Below are 20,680 nucleotides of genomic sequence, written 5' to 3' on the forward strand. Positions count from 1 at the left end.
CCTCGTCCTGGAACCAATTAAGTTCGTAAGGTGAGGTATCACTGTACTCTATTCTACTCTACTCTACTCTACCCTACCCTACCCTACCCTACCCTACCATACTACACTAATATTTTAGCTGTTCAAATTTTCTGGACATACAGCATCAAATCAATTGTAGAAATAATGAATCGTCACTCAAGCAAAACTATGACCTTGAGGAGTTCAGCACAATTATGCTACTGCACCTGGGCAGGTAGCAAAATCATGCACAGCCATGCAGGTACACCTTAGCAGCCCACCTCTGAAGGTAACCATTGATGTTCACAGACTAAATACACCGTATCTGGTTGCTGGAGGTTCCCACAGGGACCGCAGAGGCCTCAACTATGAGGTTCTGCAGCTCACCTTTACCTGCAAAGCAAAAACACTTACTGGCTCAATGATCGCCGGCTCTCCTTTCTGCCCCTTTTCCCCTCGAGGTCCACTGATCTGCACCAGAGGAAGAGAAAGCAAGTCAGGCATGTGGGATAAAAAATGAAGGCAGGGAAATAAGACCCAGAGATAAATGCAAAGCACCAGTACTTTTTTTTACCTTTGCAGGCTGACTGGGGTTTTATTTGTGTGTGTGTATATGTGTATAAATTTTCTTTATTTTTTTTCTCCAACATACATTTTTGATGCTTGGTGAACGCTCTATTCAATTTGCAACAATCTTGGGACAGTTTTTTTTTTAATGAGAGACTCACCTAACCAGCCTGAATTCATCCCCCCCCCAAACCCTGACGGCTTCTTTTACTGTAATCCAAAGCCCCTGTATCCCGTGTTAATTTTGGTATACAGTGTTCCCTCGATTTTCGCGGGTTTCCAACCACGTCCGCTGGAAGTTTGTTCCAAGGATCTACTACTCTTTCAGTAAAATAATATTTTCTCATGTTGCTTTTGATCTTTCCCCCAACTAACTTCAGATTGTGTCCCCTTGTTCTTGTATTCACTTTCCTATTAAAAACACTTCCCTCCTGAACCTTATTTAACCCTTTAACATATTTAAATGTTTCGATCATAATTTCTTAATTTCTTCCTAATTTCTTTGTTTGTAATTTCCTAATTTCTTTGTTTGTAATTTCCCTTAACCATTTTTCCACCTTGTTCCGCCTTGGATATATAATTGGAAAATAACTAAATCAGTCTCTTTTAAAGAAAATCAAATTAAGATGTTTTATAGATGGCACCTGCCACCCAATAGAATTTCAAAGATGTTTCCAAGTACTTCACCTAACTGTTGGAAATGTGAAAAAGAAATTGGTACCTACTTTCACACATGGTGGACATGCCCTGGTCCTTCTTTTCACTAAACTAAACATGCCCAATTCCACCAACCGTTCTTTACCTGCTTTAGCCTTTAGTCCCCTAACACAGTGTTTTTCCACCAGTGTGCCATGGCACACTAGTGTGCTGCAAGACATGGTCAGGTGTACCGCGAAGAAGGAAGCTCAGGTTCCGGTCTCGCAACTTTTTGCTGAGAGAGTGAGAGTGAGAAAGAGAGAGAGAAAGAGAGTGAGTGAGAGAGAGAGAGAAAGAAAAGAGAGAAAGAGAGAGAAAGAGAGAGAAAGCAAGAGTGAGAAAGAAAGAAGGCAAGAGAAAGAGAAAGAGAGAGAAAGAAAGCAAGAGAGAGAGAGAGACAAAAGGAAAGGAAGGGAGAGAGAGAGAGAGAGAAATGAGCAAAAAGGGGAGGAAAAAAGAGAAATGAGAAAACGATTGAGACAGAGAATGAGAGGAAAGAGAGAGAAACAAAAGAGAGAGAGAGAAGTGACTCTTGATTTAAAGCATATGATAAAAAACACCCAAAGAATAAGAGAGAAAAAAACCCAGCCCTCACCTGTTTTTGGAAATGGTTCAAGAGTGTGTATACACACACACACATACACACACACAAGGGTGGGGAGGAGACAGGGATGAAAAAAGAGAGGAGAGTGTCTTAGGGTGTCATTTTGTGTCATTTTGGTTGGTGGTGTGCCCCAGGATTTTGTAAATGTAAAAAATGTGCCGCGGCTCAAAAAAGGTTGAAAATCACTGCCCTAACATAATGGTTGCTCTTCTCTGAACTCTTTCTAGAGTTTCAACCAGCGAACAAGATTCACTGGTTGCTTCTTTGGAATCTGTAACAATTGCACAGGAATGGCAAGAATGCCTTCAAATTGGCAGAAAGACATTGTGGTTAGCCTCCATCAGCTTCACTAAGAGATTCACCGAAGTCTCCCTTTTAACCTGGGACCCTAACCCTACGTTTTTGCAGATCACAGCCAGGATTCTCAGTGTGAGATCCCACCACCATGACTGACCCAGCCTTGATAGTGGGCTGCAGGTGGCCAGGATTTGAGCCCAACTCTCAGACAGAGACAGAGGCCTTCCTCACCCCTTCATAAATGGTATCCTGGTTAGCAGGCATCCCGGGTCCGATGTCAGGGGAGTCCGTCCTGTCGAAGTAGCCATCATAATAGCCTTCTCCATACTCAGTGACAGAGAAATCTTTGTCGGTATCTTCTCCACCTTCACTTACTCTTCCTGTGCTCTGTGAGGATGATGAGGATAATAATAATAGTAATAACAACAACAACAACATGTCCAAGAATTTCACAAAACACATCAAGAAATTGCAGCTTCCTGCAATAACACCAGTGGAATTGCTAAAAAAACCTGTGGTTGATATCTAGGACGCTGGCAGCAGCCCCTATCAACCACTAGCACCAGTCAGTGGTATTTGTGATGCATTTTACATGTCCAGTGTTCTGCCGGGCTTCTTGTTGCGAGCCCACGATTAAGTCCAAAAAGAGAAATTCAAACACACTGTAAAGGAACTAAAGGTGTTTTATCGAAAGGAAAATACTTCCAAACACACAATTAAAGTGCTCTCCCACAAGTCAACAACCTTGAATGCTGTGAGGAACACAAAACAAAAACAAAGCGGATAAAAGGCAGCTGTGAAGACGTCACAGCCACCCCCTTTCAGAGTCCTTGAGTCAAAAACTTAACTGAGTTAGTCCAAGAGTCCTGGAAAAATCTTGAAATGGGTCAAAGAGTCCTTGTAAAATCCTGATGTAAAACACAGTTCTCACTATCATCAAACGCAGGGGTCCCCAAACTTGGCAACTTTAAGACTTGTGGACTTCAACTCCCAGAATTCTCCAGCCAGCATAGCTGGCTGTAGAATTCTGGGAGTTGAAGTCCACAAGTCTTAAAGTCGCCAAGTTTGAAGATCTCTGATCAAACGGATAAACTTCCATGCCCAGAGGCAGCAACACTGGCTATTTAACAGCAGCTCCATTATCCTAATTACCCCGGCCACAGGTGATTTCTCTTATTTCCTGTAATATTTACGCAGTTGTTCCTTCCTTGACATCACCCTGCGTCTGCGCACATCTATGAATGTCTCCCCTTCAGAATCTAATGATGATAAGGTAGATGATTCACTAACGGGGCAATTACCTAATGGGCTGCCTGTCCTCACCTCCTCCATTGACCCCACTTCACTTTCTGAATCCTCCCCAGATGCTTCACTGTCGGAGCAGCCGGCAGCAAAACAGACCTCTGACAATGGGAGGATTCGCTCACATCAACCCCCACAGTGCTTGGAGCAGGAGCTGGCCCAGAGCCAACCACAACACCCAGTAGACTGATTTTCATGTTTAATGATAATAATAATAATAATAATAATAATAATAATAATAATAATAATCCAGCACAGAAAAACTGTAACTCAATGTCGTATGGACAGTTGGCGGAACAAAGCATTGCATGGCCAGTTCTTGGAGAAGATTGAAGGCAAAGTGGATAAAGAAAAGACCTGACCATGGCTTACAAGTGGAACACTCAAAAAGGAGACAGAAGGACTAATACTGGCGGCACAAGAACAGGCCATTAGAACAAATGCTGTGAAAGCCAGAATTGAAAAATCAACAGACGATCCAAAGTGCAGACTCTGTAAAGAAACAGATGAAACAATCGATCACATACTCAGCTGCTGCAAAAAGATCGCACAGATTGACTACAATCATAGACATGATGCTGTGGCACAGATGATCCACTGTAACTTGTGCCGGAACTACCATTTACCAGTGGCAAAGAACTGGTGGGATCATAAGCCCGAAAAAGTGGTCAAAAATGAGCAAGCAAAACTACTGTGAGACTTCAGACTTCAGACTGACTGAATTCTGAAGCATAACACACCAGACATCCTGATTGTGGAGAAAAAGAAAGTATGGATCATCGACATCGCAATCCCAGGAGACAGCAGAATTGAGGAGAAGCAGCTAGAGAAATTAGTGAAATATGAAGATCTAAAAATCGAGCTGCAACGACTCTGGCATAAGCCAGTGAAAGTGGTCCCAGTGGTACTTGGCACACTGGGTGCAGTGGCAAAGGATCTCAGCGGACATTTGAAAACCATTGGAATTGACAAAATCTCCATCTGTCAATTGCAAAAGGCCGCTTTACTGGGATCGGCAAACATAATTCACTGCTACATCACGCAGTCCTAGGTGCTTGGGAAGCACCCGACTGATGATGAAATACGAAATCCAGCATAGTGATCTCGTTTGCTGTGTTGTATTGTATCCATGATTGACCTCTCCAGGTTCCTAGGAGGCCAGTAAGGGGTGTACATAATTGCACTGGTGTGTCTTTCGTCCCCTGTCCAATTGTCTTTCCTTTCTCTCACTTATCATATATATTTTCTTTCTTTCATATATCCTTTACCCTTATATATATTACTACATGTCTATTTTTCTTCCTATGTATTTGTGTATTGGACAAATGAATAAATGAATAAATAAATAATAATAAATAAATTATTATTATTATTATTATTAATAATAATAATAATAATAATAATAATAATATCATTATCATCATCATCATCACAGTTGTCAAAAACTAAAGCATTATTGATATTGCTCTACCAGGAGAAGAAAAAGAACTGGAAAAAAATAACAAAATATTGCCTTTTGGCCATCAAAACTATGTAATTATGGATGAAACATGTAACAGGGATGTTCATTATCATCAGGGGACTTGGCACAATGTTCAAGAATTTTACAAAATACATCAAAAAATTCAATAGCAGTAGGTGAGAAATTAATAAAGAAACTACATAATTATATTTTGGGTGTACACCTAGCGGAAGAGCAAGTTAAAGGAACAATGATAGTATGGGCCAAAAATGTTGGCCATATGATTGAACTAGACTAGTGGCAGAAACTATGGGAGATAACTATAAATTAACATTTTCAACTGCATATAAAGAAAATTTGTATAAGAAGTTTAACAGATGGCACTTATCTACAGTGAAATTGGCAAGGATGTTTAAAGACAGATCGGTGAAAGGCTGGAAATGTCACCAACTACCGGGATCACATCATCATATGTGGTGGACTTGTGCACAAGCTAAAATATATTGGACTAAAATTAAGATGTGGTTAGAAGAGATGATGCAGCAATGTATTGAGCTGAAACCAGAGACAATTTTGCTAGGGATATTGCCATAAAATTATGGAAAAGCAGATAGATATTTGATGATACATGTAGTAACTGCAGCTAGAATTGTATTGGGAGAATGGAAAATTACTTGAGGAAGAAAAAGTGATTACGGAAAATATTAGAATGTGCAGTAATGAACAGACTAACATTAGCAATTAGAGATAAAGAACAGATAGAATATTATGCAGTTAGGGAGATGTTTTATAAGTGGATTGAAAAAAAGAAAAGTGTGTGGAACTGAAAAAAGCAAATGACTAAGGTATGTAATAGAAATATAGAAACATAGAAGACTGACGGCAGAAAAAGACCTCATGGTCCATCTAGTCTGCCCTTATACTATTTCCTGTATTTTATCTTACAATGGATCTATGTTTATCCCAGGCATGTTTAAATTCAGTGACTGTGGATTTACCAACCACGTCTGCTGGAAGTTTGTTCCAAGCATCTACTACTCTTTCAGTAAAATAATATTTTCTCACGTTGCTTTTGATCTTTCCCCCAACTAACTTCAGATTGTGTCCCCTTGTTCTTCTGTTCACTTTCCTATTAAAAACACTTGCCCCCTGAACCTTATTTAACCCTTTAACATATTTAAATATTTCGATCATGTCCCCCCTTTTCCTTCTGTCCTCCAGACTATACAGATTGAGTTCATTAAGTCTTTCCTGATACGTTTTATGCTTAAGACCTTCCACCATTCTTGTAGCCCGTCTTTGGACCCGTTCAATTTTGTCAATATCTTTTTGTAGGCGAGGTCTCCAGAACTGAACACAGTATTCCAAATGTGGTCTCACCAGCGCTCTATATAAGGGGATCACAATCTCCCTCTTCCTGCTTGTTATACCTCTAGCTATGCAGCCAAGCATCCTACTATATATATATGCAGCCAAGCATCCTGATATATCAAGATAAAATATGTAATATATTGGGAAAAGAACAAAAAGGAAATGTAATGAGAGAAAACTGTAAAAAGGTATAAGAAAAAAATACATAGCCAGAAAACACACTGCTGATGGCAAAATAATGTTTTTTTTATGTTTATATAATGGAAAAATTAAAAACAACTTTACAAAAGAAAAAGAAATTGCAGCTTCCTGCAATAACGGAACTGCAAAAGACTGCACTACTCAGAATATCATACATATATGAAGATACTTAATTGATACCTAGCATGCCAGGCACCAATGCGTACCAACCATCAACGCCAGTCAATGGTATTTGTGATACATTCTTAAATGTTCAGTTGACTGAGTTTCATGCAATGATGATGATGAGGAAGAGGAGGATAGCAAAGTTATCTTGTGAGCCACCCCGAGTCTTCGGAGAAGGGCAGCATACAAATCTAATGAACAAACAAACAAACAAACTACAAATACAGTGATACCTCGTCTTACAAACGCCTCGTCATACAAACTTTTCGACATACAAACCCGGGCTTTAAGATTTTTTTTGCCTCTTCTTACAAATTATTTTCACCTTACAAACCCACCTCCGCCGCTGGGATGCCCCGCCTCCGGACTTCCGCTGCCAGCAAAGCACCCTTTTTTTTGCACTGCTGGGATTCTCCTGAGGCTCCCCTCCATGGGAAACCCCATCTCCAGACTTCTGTGTTTTTGTGATGCTGCAGGAGAATCCCAGCAGGGGAATCACCGGGAGTGCAAAAACGGGCGCTTTGCTGGCAACGGAAGTCTGGAGGTGGGGTTTCCCAGCGAGGGGAACCTCAGTGAAATCACAGCATCTCAAAAACACAGAGGTCCAGAGGTGGGGTTTCGAGGATTTCAGTGTTTTTGCGATGCTGCGATTTCACTGATGCTCCCTTCGCCGGGAAACACCACCTCCGGACTTCCGTTGCCAGTGAAGCACTCGTTTTTGTGATGCTGGGATTCCCCTGCAGCATCGCAAAAACACAGAAGTCCAGAGGTGGGGTTTCCCATGGAGGGGAGCCTCAGGGAAATCCCAGCAGCGCAAAAACGGGTGCTTCGGCTGGCAAAAGGGGTGAATTTTGGGCTTGCACGCATTAATCACTTTTCCATTGATTCCTATGGGAAACATTGTTTCATCTTACAAACCTTTCACCTTAAGAACCTCGTCCCGGAACCAATTAAGTTTGTAAGACAAGGTATCACTGTACCGACAAATAGAAATAGAACAACTATGGCAAAGGCGAGAAAGGGTAGTACCAATTGTAATGGGTAGGTAGGCAAAAATGCCAAACCCTGTCTGAACATCTGGTTGACTCTGCGATGATCTACAACAACAACAACAACAACAACATAGTAATCATGTGATAAATGGGATACAGGATGCAAGGCTGTAGGCTGAGCAAGCAGGGTCAGCAGCTGCAGAACTGCTGGAAATAAAGGTGTTTACCAATCACAAATATACAGTTCATTGAAAACAAAGAAATGATCTGAAGAGGCTCAGGAGGGGAAAAGAGGGTAGGAGAGAAGGGAAGAGGAGACAGTAGGAGAGAGAAAAGGGATGTAGAGAAGGACGGGAAAGTAAGAGTAGAGGGGAGGAGAAGAGTTGTGGCAAATAAAAAAAGGGAAATAAGGGATGGCAAAAATACAGTCTTGATGGTATAAAAATAATAATTGTTTTAATGAAACAGAAAATATATATATAAGAACAGAGGTCTTCAAACTTTAAGACTTGTGGACTTCCAAGTCCCAGAATTCTTCAACTAGCTATCCTGTTGAAGTCCATCTTAAAGTTGTCAAGTTTGAAGACTGCTGCATAAGAGTATTGTATAATAATTGAGAAAATGATATTGTATATTTGTGGTGCAAAGATGTGAAATAAAATTTTTTAAAAATGTAAAAAAGAAAACAAAGACATGATATATTTTATTACAGATCAAGTCCAACAAGAAGAAGATATTTGAAACAAATGCACCAATTCTGGAAAGAACAACAGCCAGAATCAGAAATAACAGAACAGAGGCTAGCAGATCAACATTGATTTATATTATGAAACAAATATATAATATTGTTTAAAAATAAAGTATTTACAGAAGCAGAATTGGAAGAACTTCAAAGGTCCACGCACGGCAAAGTAATCAGAGCCTTGCCAGATGTAACACAGAATGTAGAGGCAAACCAGGGAGAAGAATTCAGCAGAGATATACCATTGTTTTCGTTTGGGGACCCACTAGTTTCTAGCCCTCTAACTATTCTGCCGGTCTGGTATGAGCCTCCCGAAAATTCAAGGGTACAAATTTCAGACACACACACGTTTGAAAATTCAAAACAACGTTCTTTATCATAAAATTCAAAACAAAACAAAGCACCCTTTTTGTAATGCAAAGAGCACTCGTCCCAAAACAACCTTGTAGGCTGTACAATTCCCTTAATCAGTTCTTAAGTACTTAGCTAGCAGCTGTGAAGAAAGGTCACAGCCCTTCTTCTTCCAACGAAGTGAGACACACATACTTTGCTCTGCTTTGGTTTCAAAGGCATGAAAAATCAACAAAGTCCGGAAAACAGCAAGGCACGATCCTGAAAAACTGTGATCAGATAATCTTCTACAACGGCCAAGCCCACACCCTGCTATTTGTATCAGCAGCTCTAATTACTGGAGCCCCACCCAAACACAGGTGGCCTCTCTTATCTCCTGTAATATGTCCTCAATTGGTCTCTTCTATGCATAACTCTGTGCCTGCGTGGGTCCGAGACCTCCGCATCCGAATCGACCGAAGATAATGGAGATTGACTTCCTGGGCTGTGTGCCAAGCCCCCCTCTTCCAAGTCACTCCCACCTTCTTCTTCGTCCGAGGAAACTGCACTACCTGACTCTGTCGGCAATAAAACAGGCCTATGACATGTTGATGTTTCCCCTGCATCCACCTCCACATTCCTTGGGGCAGGAGCTGGGCCAGAGCCAACCGCAACACTAACTAAAGGAGTTAAAGACTTGAATCAGCACACCCCAGGTCAAACACAACCCTGATGCAGCCCCCAATGAAATTGAGTTTGACACTCCTGTCCTAGACCCAAATGGCTTTTTGCTCAAAGCCCTGAGTCTGCCTTTACAACTGCTCCACGTGCTTGTTCCATTCGCTTCGCCTGTGAACCTAAATGCTTCCTGGAGAAGAAGGAAAGAAGCCACTTACCTCCGTTTCATTGAAGGTGAGGACTGTGCTGGTGGGTACTTCTGCCTCAATGCCACCTTCCGGGAGCTTGTCGAGATTGTCAAGGTCTTCATAGTTGAGATCGTCGTAGGGGAGGGGCGTGTAGTACTCCTCTGTTATGGTCCCATAGTCGTACTCATCTATCGGCAGTCCATCCTCTCCCTTGGGGATCTCCTCCTGGATCTCCTCCACCACCAGTGGCGGGGTGGGCAGAGGGGTGGGACTCTGTTTGAAAGAGGAGATGAAAGGCAGGTGGGCTGTCACAAACTCTGCCCAGGACAGCCTAGAGGCGCAGACTGTGCCATCCACGCAGCACAAACAGAACACTCACATAGACACAAAGACATTGGAGGTGTGTGTTAATACTATATAGGAGGGTCGCCCAGAAAGTAATGCACCTCATTTTTTTTCTTCAACAATTATTTATTGAACACAATGAAACTTACACGTAAGAAAGAATGATGTTTCTTCTACATTCCGCCCTGTTCTATGGCCTTCTTCCAGCAAGACACTAGGGCACGAAGCCATTTCTGCATTGTCTGAATCCTCTAATGGCCTCACCCCCTGTGCACAGCGACTAACCGTACTTCTGTCGACTGCAGATTCTCCATAAACTGTACACAAATGTTTGTGAATGTTCTCAACAGTTTCTTTCTCCGCAGTGAGAAATTCAATGACGACACGCTGCTTGTAACGTACATCACTTAGAGATGCCGTTTCAAAACACGGCTGCAGCTACCCTCTCTGTCTGAAGAAACGCAAAATTTACACACACACTCCTGACAATTCAAATAATGTATATCCAAAGTTTTGCATTCGTACTATTACTGTAGGCTGAGGGGAAAAAAGGGGGGTGCATTACTTTCTGGGCAACCCTCATACATTAGTTGGGTTTAGCAATATATAACACAAATCACCAATGTATGCTACATGTAATAGAACACTATTGCTTTAAGAGCTAGTGTTGCAGAAGACGTTGTAAAGCTAAAAGTTACACAACAAAGTATTAACTGACATGGTGATCATTTTTATACATCTTGGGTTTTTTTTAGGTGATAATGTTTACATATCTCATTTTTCTACATATTTCACTTTTCTTCTTTATAAATGCTATTCTAACAGCAAATCCGGCATAAAAGTTATTGCATTCCACTCTTGATTAAATTATCTTTCCATTGATATATAATTTTATAGTACTACTCCCACAAAAAGTGGTGTCGTTAGCTATCTCAAAAATACTCTTTTTTCCAAATGTTTTCTACAACTTTGGCCACTGCTGTATAATTTATATATACAGTGATCCCTCGATTTTCGCGGGGGTTGCGTTTCCAGACTGCCCGCGAAAGTTGAATTTCCGCGAAGTAGAGATGCGGAAGTAAAAACACCATTTTTGGCTATGGACAGCCAAAAACTACCCCTGCGCACCCTTTTCCAAGGCCGCGCAAGGAGCCGGGCTTGAAGTTGGGGGCGGGGAGCAACGAAAGTGCAGGGGCCGGCAAAGATTGTTTTGAATGTCGGCCGCCCCCGCCTCCCCAGAGCCTCCGGCCCCCTCGCTGCTACCCCCCGCCCACCCGATCCGCCCCTCTCATCGGCTTTCTTGTGGCACGGGTCCTCCTGCAGCAGCGCTGGCGGCTACGGCTTCTCGTCCTCCTCATTCGGCTGCTAGCTGCTCTGAGCACTTTGAGAATGCCCGCCCCGCCCCTCTTGCAGTCCCTTAGCTGAGAGCGCTTTCGTCCAAGCTGTCAGTGAGGGGGCTGCAGGAGAGGCGGGGCAGGCATTCTCACAGAGAGAGAACAACAGACAGAGCGAGATAGAAAGGAGAGAGGGAGAGAGAGAGGGAGAAAGAGAGAGAGAGAGCAAGAGGGGGGAGAGTGGAAGGTAGAGAGAGAGAAATGATAGGAAAAAGGGGAGAAAAAAAGAGAAATGAGAAAATGATTGAAGCAGAGAATGACAGGAAAGAGAGAGAGAAGTGACTCTTGGTGATGACGTGTGACGTCATCGGGTGGGAAAAACAGTGGTATAGAAAAAAAACCGCGGAGTATTTTTTAATTAATATTTTTTGAAAAACCATGGTATAGCCGTTTCATGAAGTTTGAACCCGCGAAAATCGAGGGATCACTGTACACTATAATTTTGAAACTGTTAAATCCATGTTTTCATACCCCCCAGTATGGGGTTCTAAAACTTCTTGCTCCCAGTTCGTGTGTTTACATGTGCAAAAGTGTCCCAAGCCAAACTGGGGAATCTAAATATATTTAATAAATACTAGTCATTTCGCCTCTCTCAGGTTTCAACACTGGGAACAACCCAGTGTTGGTGCAACCAGTGTTACAGGCTCCGTTGCACCTTCCCTCCTTCCAGACCCAAAGAGACCCATTGGTCCACCTCACGCTGGCACCCAGCCCCACCCTCTCCCTGCACTTTACCTCGGTGGTGTCAATCACTTCCCTGGCTACTTCATCTGTTTCCACAGGTTGGGTGGTGGTCGGGGTGGGTTTGCCTGTCTCGTCGAGATCCTCATAGTAGGGGTATTCATAATAGTAAGTTTCTCCTTCAACTTCCATGTTGTCGTTCCCATCTGGGTACTGTGAAAGCAAGGAAAGTTGACTGAAACGGCAACAGGCATCAATAGAGGACACCATGAAACTGTGGAATTCACTCACAGGAAGCCCACAGGCGACAGGTGTAGCAAGTGCTTCTGGTCTGAGCCCAACTCCAACAATAAGCATATTTCAAATTAACAAATTTGAACTTAACCTCCGCGGTGTGTCTCCTAACTCCAGCCCCCAATCCTAACTCCACCCTGCCCAACTCAGCCCGTGGCTGTGGGTGGCCGGGACAGAATCCTCCAGCAGCCCCTCAGGCCCCCAGCCCCTCCCACACTCACGTATTCATCTGGGTTCGGGTCTTGAGAGTGGGGCACGTCCGGCACGGCTGTGTCACAATCTGGGCTGTAGTGTTCACAGTAGTCGTAGGCAGCTTGATGGTCCGAGACAATGAGCAGTTGTTGGATGTCACCCTGCGGGGAAAGAACAGACCACAGTGATGGGAGCCCCTCCTGGTTTAAGAGACACCCCCCCCTTAAAAGAGAAACCCATCCCACCATTTTTCTGAACATTTTGAATGGGAAAAGAGCAGAATTCCCATGCATCTGGAATTTCAGGAAATGGGTGAGGAAACACCCACAAAACGCCTGCTGTGCTGTCTGTTCCGGTTCTCTGTGTCTATGAGCCTTGCTAGCGCAGTGGTTAGAGTGCAGCATTGCAGGCTACTTCTGCTACCTGCAATTTGGCAATTTGACTCTCACAAGGCTCAAGGTTGGTTTAGCCCAGTGATTTTCAACCTTTTTTGAGTTGCGGCACATTTTTTACATTTACAAAATCATGGGGCACATTGAGCAGGGGGGAGTGGGGGGGCTAAAAAAAGTTTGGACAAAAAAAAATCTCTCTCTCTTCCTCCCTTTCTCTCTATTTCTCTCCCTCTTTCTCTCTCTTGCTTCCTTCCCCTCTCTATCCATCCCTCTTTCTTTCTCTCTTCCTTCCTCTCTTTTTTGCTCTCTTTCTATCTCTCCCTCCTTCCCTGCCTCTCTTTCTCTCTCTCTTGCTTGCTTTCTCTCTCTCTCTTGCTTTCTCTCTCTCTCTCTTTCTCTCTTGCTTTTTTTCTCTCCCTCTCTTTCTCTCTTGCTTTCTTTCTTTCTTTCTCTCTCTCTCTCTTTCTTTCTTTCTCTCTCTCTCTTTCTCTCTCTTGCTGAGCTTCGCGGCACACCTGACCATGTCTCGTGGCACACTAATGTGCCACGGCACACTGGTTGAAAAACACTGGTTTAGCCTACCCTCTTTCCAAAGTCGGTCAAATGAGAACCCAGATTGTTGGAGGCAATATACTGACTCTGTAAACCACTTAGAGGGGTCTGCAAAAAGATTATGGAGTGGTATATATGTCTAAAGGCTACTGCTATCTATTTCTGCCTGTCTATCATCTGTCTGTCTGTCTGTCTGGCAAGGGTAGGGAACGTTGGCTCCTCTATGACTTGTGGACTTCAACTCCTAGAATTCCTGAGCCAATCATGCTAACTCAGGAATTCTGGGAGCTGAAGTCCACAAGTCATAGAAGAATCAACATTCCCTACCCCTGTATTGTCTCTATATCTATCTAACAGCTGTGGTGACTCAGAGGTTAGAAAGCAGTATTGCAGACTAATTCTGCCGACTGCCAGCAGTTCAATTCTCACCGGCTCAAGGTTGACTCAGATTGTTGGGGGAAAGAGGCTGACTCTGTAAACCTCTTAGAGAGGGCTATAAAGCACTGGGAAGCACTATTTATTTATTTATTTATTTATTTATTCATTCATTCATTCATTCATTCATTCATTCATTCTATTTATTTATTTTATTTATTTATTTATTCATTCATTCATTCATTCATTCATTCATTCATTCAATTTTTATGCCTCCCTTCTCCTTAGACTCAGGGTGGCTTACAACATGTTAGCAATAGCACTTTTTAACATAGCCAGCATATTGCCCCTACAATCCGGGTCCTCATTTACCCATCTCGGAAGGATGGAAGGCAGAGTCAACCTTGAGCCAGTGATGAGATTTGAACAGCTGACCTTCAGATCTACAGTCAGCTTCAGTGGCCTGCAGTACAGCACTCTACCTGCTGCGCCACCCCGGCCATATAAGTCAAAGTGTTATTGACATTGCTATGAAAAACCGGAGCCCTAAATGACTGTTGGCACTCTTCCCCAACACACAAACAAGTGCACCCCCTTACCCATCTTTTCAATTTCCACTTTACTTTAGAAATTTTTAATTTATCCCAAAAAAGGACATAGAGATTGACATTATAGTGACTTGCAAAATATGATGTATGTTTGAAGTTATGCACAAAGAAGACCCAAACTATATATGTACTGCATCATATGGAAATCCTATGAATTACTGGAAGAAAAAGTAAAGAATCTAGAAGCAACTAGCTACTCTGAAACTCAAAGAACAAACAAGAATCCCAAAACTAAACAAGAAGATCACACCAAATTAAACACAATAAGCAGCAAACAGCTTCTGCAAAAATGACCCCTTATATGAAAATAGAAGAAACCAATACACTCAAATTGAACACCGTAGGAAACAGCTTCTGAAAAAATAACCCTATATATTAACCTAAAAAAAACCCTGATGGAAACACATTACTTTTAGAGGAAAGATATTTCTTCTAAAAGTAATATGTTTCCATGTTAAGGAGTATGCAGAACAACCCTTGAGTTATCAAGGACACACACAGAGAAAATGTGGGATTGCAGTAGCTATCCAGAAGATATGAGTGATTATCCAGTCATACACACAGATATGTTAAAGTGCAATTCGTGTTTAAGAACATAAGAAGAGCCATGCTGAATCAGGCCAAAGCCCATGGAGTCCAGCATTCTGTGTCACACAGTGGCCCACCAATTGTCCATGGGGATCTTGAGAGAAGGCAAAACCCTCTGGAAACCTTTCCTGCCTCAACCCACATAGAGGCGGCACTTGGACATCCATTTCAATAACCACCGATACACTTGGCATCCATGAATCTGTCTAATCCTGCCTTGAAGCTATCAAGGCTAACAGATGTCACGACCTCTTCTGGAAATGAATTCCGTCAACCCTCAAGGCCCCTCTGGGTGAAGAAATACTTCCCTTTACAGTGGTACCTCGACATACGAGTCTAATTCGTTCCAGACCCGAGTTCGTATGTCGATCAACTCGCATCTCGAACGAATGCCTTTAGACTTTGTTTTTCGCGCCAAGATAACTGAAAGCAAGGAATTCTTGCGCCACCTAGTGGAAGCTCGGCTCGTATCCCGAATTTGAGCTCGGGTGTCAAACAGAAATTTTGCTTGCGTCTCGGCTCGTAACTTGGAATGCTCACATGTGGAGCAGCTCGTATCTAGAGGTACTATTGTATTTGTCCTCGCTTTCTTACTTATGAGCTTTAGGGAGGGCCCCCTTGTCCTAGTATTGTGTGATAGAGAAAAGAATTTTTCTCTATCCACCTTTTCTATCCCAGGCATGATTTTATACACTTCTTTTACTTTTAGAAATAGCACAGTCAAGTTAAATAGTCCAAGTCATAGACATACAAATCAGTCAATATCTCTCAGTACAATAATCTTACCAGCCTGTCTTTGTCTTATATATCAGACATACATTACAGCTTACAAATACATCAAACTATCAATAACACTATATCAATAGTGTCAATAACGAATGAATCAGCAGAGAGGGAGAGTCATGATCTCTATCGCCCTCTTATGGTAACTTGCAACACCACAGCCAATTGGAACTCAGTAATACATTTAAAGCTATATTACCTTAATACATACAAATATACATAGGTCAGTGAAGGGCTACCAAAAATTTTACTACCAAATGGAGCTCCACCCCAGAGCACCCAATTTGCACTGAAAGATGTTGAAAGAAAATACAGGGCCTCTTGCATAAACCACACCCACAGTGTTGTAGTAAAAATTTTGGTAGTCTTTCACTGCTTCCAGGGTGGTAGTGGGGAGCATTTTTGCCTCCCTAAGCTCCAAGAAAACCTCTGGAGCTTGGCGAGTCATGAAATGGGAGAGGGGGGCTTTTAAATTATGTATGTGGGTACACACGCATGTGCGATAGCATGCACACACAGTATTTCGGCAGCCAAGGAAAAAAGGCTTTTCCGTCACTATTGTAGGGTCTCCTGCTTGGGCGGGGGGGGGATGTTGGACTAGATGACCTACAAGGTCCCTTCCAACTCTGTTAATCTGTTAAATCCGTTAAATTTTCATGCTTTTCTGTTTTTGCAAACTCTCCCTATGTCCACTGTTTCTGCTTTGTACGTTGTTCTCTAACCACTGCACCAGACTAACATTCGTGCAGTGGTGGGAAAATGAAGATATACCCCCAGAAGATGCTATAGTAAAAGAAATTAAATACTGTGCAGAGATGACTAAGCTAACCAGGGCAGTTAGAAATGAAACCGAGTCTTCATTTAATAATTGTTGGGATCCCTTTTATAGGTGGTTAAAAAAAAGAGAACAATTTGCTTAAACAATGGAATGATCTGTATATATTAGATCAGACACAAATCTAGTATAAAACCCCTTCTTTTCTTTTCCAATTGTTGCAAGAGATATCGGATGTATAAAGATGAAATTTTATTTTTAGTTCCAAAATCTCTATACCGTGATTAATTCAACGCCGGCTTCTTCCTATCTATATGACTAATCTCAATCTAAGGCAATGAGCTAACAAATTTAAAACTAGTTCACATTCTCAACACAGCTCCACTGTACACTCGCCCACCCTTCTCTCTTTTTCTTTCCTCTTCTTTGCTTCACCTTTTTTTTTCTTCTCCTCTTCTTCTCTCTACTTTCTCTCTATTCTTTTTCCCCCTCTTTTTCCTCCTGTAAGTCTATATGTTTATTGACTGTCATATTTTTTTACATTCAGACATATTGTAATGTAATAGGTTCCAATGTCAACTGTTATGATTGTCTTTTATGTTTTGTATATTTGTAAATAAAAACTTTTTTAAAAAAATAAAGCTTTTGCCTCTCTCTGTTTCAGGATCTTAACTCCAAATCACTGTAGCTTCCTTTTCTCTCGGCTCATTCACTCTTCTTTCATGCGCTGGGACTTCACCCAATGTGACCAAGCTGGAGATCCAGATGGCTCCCTTGGCCTTTGCAAGGCAAGGAAACCTGGGCTGTCCCTCCCAGGCATGTGGGCTGGGAGGCAGGGCGAGAGCATGGCCAGCTGAGGTTGTTTGCATTGTAAGTTGGAATTTGGTTTTGGCACACCATTATTATTTGGATTGTGACTCTAATTCTTGGCTTTCTCTTGTACAGCTGCTCAGAGTCCCTGCTGTGAGATGGGTGGCCGGATCAATTGTGCAAACAAGCAAAGCAAAATCCCCAGGATGGATTTCATTTGTATACAGAATCCACTACCAAGACCCTAATAAAACGGCTTCTTTTGGGAGGTCAGAATGCAGGAGAATTTGACTGAGAGAGTGTCCCTGTTGCCTTATATCATCACCGGTTACAACCACTTTCGAAGCCAAGAGGTTGGTCAAATTTCTCCTCTTGTATAGTTACTTGAACTCATCATAAGGCCATTAATGAAAAAATCTCTCTCTCTCTTTCTCTCTCCCCCCTCTCACTCTCCTTCCCCGTCTGACTCTCCCTCTACATACATTCATTCATTCATTCATTCATTCATTCATTCATTCATTTATTCGATTTGTCCCTGCTGTGAGATGGGTGGCCGGATCAATTGTGCAAACAAACAAAGCAAAATCCCCAGGATGGATTTCATTTGTATACAGAATCCACTACCAAGACCCTAATAAAACGGCTTCTTTTGGGAGGTCAGAATGCAGGAGAATTTGACTGAGAGAGTGTCCCTGTTGCCTTATATCATCACAGGTTACAACCACTTTCGAAGCCAAGAGGTTGGCCAAATTTCTCCTCTTGTATAGCTACTTGAACTCATTATAAGGACATTAATGAAAAAATCTCTCTCTCTCTTTCTCTCTCCCCCCTCTCACTCTCCTTCCTTGTCTGACTCTCCCTCTACATTCATTCATTCATTCATTCATTCATTCATTGACCTCTCCAGGTTCCTAAGAGGGCAGTAAGGGGCGTACATAAGTGCACTGGTGTGCCTTTCGTCCCCTGTCCAATTGTCTTTCCTTTCTCTCACTGATCATATATATTCTCTTTCTTTCATATGTCCTCTCCTCTAAGTTCACTTTACCCTTATATATATTACTACATGTCTATTTTTCTTCCTATGTATTTGTGTATTGGACAAATGAATAAATAAAATAAAATAATTTATTAGATTTGTATGCTGCCCCTCTCCGAAGACTCGTTCTCGGCTCACTCACTCTTCTTTCATGCGTTGTGACTTCACCCTATGTGACCAAGCTGGAGATCCAGAGGGCTCCCTCTCATTTGTTTCTCTATCTCTCCCTGTCTGTCTGTCTCTCTCTTCCTTCTCTCTTTCTCTCCCCTTCTTTTTCACTTTCCCGCCTCTCTTTCTCTCTCTCCCCCTCTTCCGCTCCTTTTTCATCTTTCCTTCTCCATCTGTCTCTCAATCTGTCTCTCTCCCTGTGTCTCTCTCTCTTCTCCCCCCTCTCTTTCTTCATTCCCTCTCTCTTTCACTTTCCCTCTCTTTCTCTCTCTCTCTCCCTTCCTCCCTCCCTTCCTTTTCCAGGCATTGAGAGAGGAAGAGATCATCCTTTGTACATTTTGGGGTGGGGGGGTTCTTGCTGAACCAGATAATATTAGAAGTTTGTTCCCATCACGACATCCCAACCTATAGAGGCAAAGAGGCTTCTTGCCACATGCCAAAATAAGTCATTTATCTTCCTTTAACTGTATGCCAAATATTTCAAAACAAAACAAAGGCAGTTGCCTGATTTCCCCTCAAGTTGGCTGAACTGTGATTACAAAATTAGAGAATGCGCAACAGTGTCCCCCGGGAAGCGCCATTTCCTGGGCCAGCGCTAGAGACGATGAGTAGCTTGGCAAGAAAGTTAAGGAGTTAGAAGCACAAGTGCTGTTTTCCTCTGCACTTCCAAAAAAAAAAAGAAAAGGTCAACATTCAATGAGTGAACAAAGCATTTTGGAAATGGACCACTGGCTCAAGGGTTGGTGCCTCCGGATTCCCAGACCACAGTCTGCACTGCCTACATCCCCTGGCAAGGGATGGGCTGCACCTCACAAAAAACGGGACGAGTGTGGAAAATGACTGGCTTAGCTTATTCGGAAGGCTTTGAACAACAGCTGAAGGTGGAGGGCAACCAATCTTTAGGTTATTTACAACCTAATCCCAAGCATAAACCCCAAGATAATCAATCAGACAAGGAGGTGGGTAATTATGGGAAGGAAGAAAAAAATCAGAGACAAAGTAGGAGGTGTCGGAAGAATACCGACTACACTAATGCTCAAACTTTGAGGAATGAACAGAGTGAAGTACTAGAACACGAGACCAAACATGATATGGTTGCCATTACCAATACTTGGTGGGATGAAAGTCAGGACTTAGCTTTGGAGAATAGTCCCTTCTACCCTCCCGCCTCTCCTCTCAGTGCCTCTTCTATGGCCCAATTCTCATGGAGATTGGTTCAGCCTGCTGCCAATGGGGTGGCTGAGGGGTGTGGCTAGGGGCGAGCCGGCCAGGCTCCAGAGCTCTGGGCGGCATACAAATTAAACTAATAAATAAAATAAATAGCAAGAACAGAAGAGGCCCTCCAAGTCAAAGCCTCCTTGTTGCCAGAGTCACACCCCTTCCCACACCCCTCACCCTACTCATCACAAGTGTGTGTCAGTTGGAAAGTGCTGCATGGATGTTTGTTGTCGCATACGCGGCCAGATTACAGAGAACAGTGTTGAAGAGTCCTGGGCCTAAAACAGAGCCTTGGTGCTGTTGTGGTTAGCTCTGGCCCAGCTCCTGCCCCAAGGACTGTGGATGTGGGGGAGACATCCACATCCTGCAGGCCTGTTTTGCCCCCGGTGGAATCTGCTGATGAAGGCTCCTCTGACCAAGAAGACATGAGTGACAGGGAGGAGGAGAGTGGGGCAGACAGCTCAGAAGGAGATCAATTATCTAGCTCCTCTTTGGACTTGGAACAAGTGTTAATGATACAGCCACGCATGCGGAGAGCGATGCATAGGCAACAACAACTGAGAGATTATTATCAAAGAAAATGAGGCCACCTGTGGTTGGGTGGAGCTGTGGTAATTAGTGAGGCTGCTATAAATAGCAGCCTGTGGGTTTGGCCATTGTGGAGGATTATCTGATTGTTTGTTGTGTTTCCTGACTGCTTTACTGACTTTGACTTTTTGTGTGCTGATTTTTCCCCGCTTTGAAACTAAACCAGAGCAAAGTGTGTTTCACTTTGTGAAAGAAGAAGGACTGTGAATTGCCTCACAGCTGCAAGCTAAGTATCACAGGACTGATAAGGGACGTGTATAAATTACTAGTTTGTTTGGAGACGAGT

The 20,680-nt window shown here is 42.7% G+C and overlaps 1 protein-coding gene across 1 annotated transcript in view; it reads right to left on the reverse strand.

Annotated features, from left to right (window-relative positions):
- COL5A1 (collagen type V alpha 1 chain) overlaps positions 1 to 20,680 on the reverse strand; it is a 243,625-nt gene that overhangs the window by 135,657 nt on the left and 87,288 nt on the right. Inside the window, 5 exon segments of the mRNA XM_070758910.1 lie at positions 415 to 471; positions 2,396 to 2,551; positions 9,626 to 9,868; positions 12,070 to 12,228; positions 12,531 to 12,662. Of these exon segments, the coding sequence (XP_070615011.1) occupies positions 415 to 471; positions 2,396 to 2,551; positions 9,626 to 9,868; positions 12,070 to 12,228; positions 12,531 to 12,662 (747 nt within the window).

Source organism: Erythrolamprus reginae, chromosome 8 (genome assembly GCF_031021105.1).
Source record: "Erythrolamprus reginae isolate rEryReg1 chromosome 8, rEryReg1.hap1, whole genome shotgun sequence".
In the NCBI taxonomy this organism is placed as follows: Eukaryota; Metazoa; Chordata; class Lepidosauria; order Squamata; family Dipsadidae; genus Erythrolamprus; species Erythrolamprus reginae.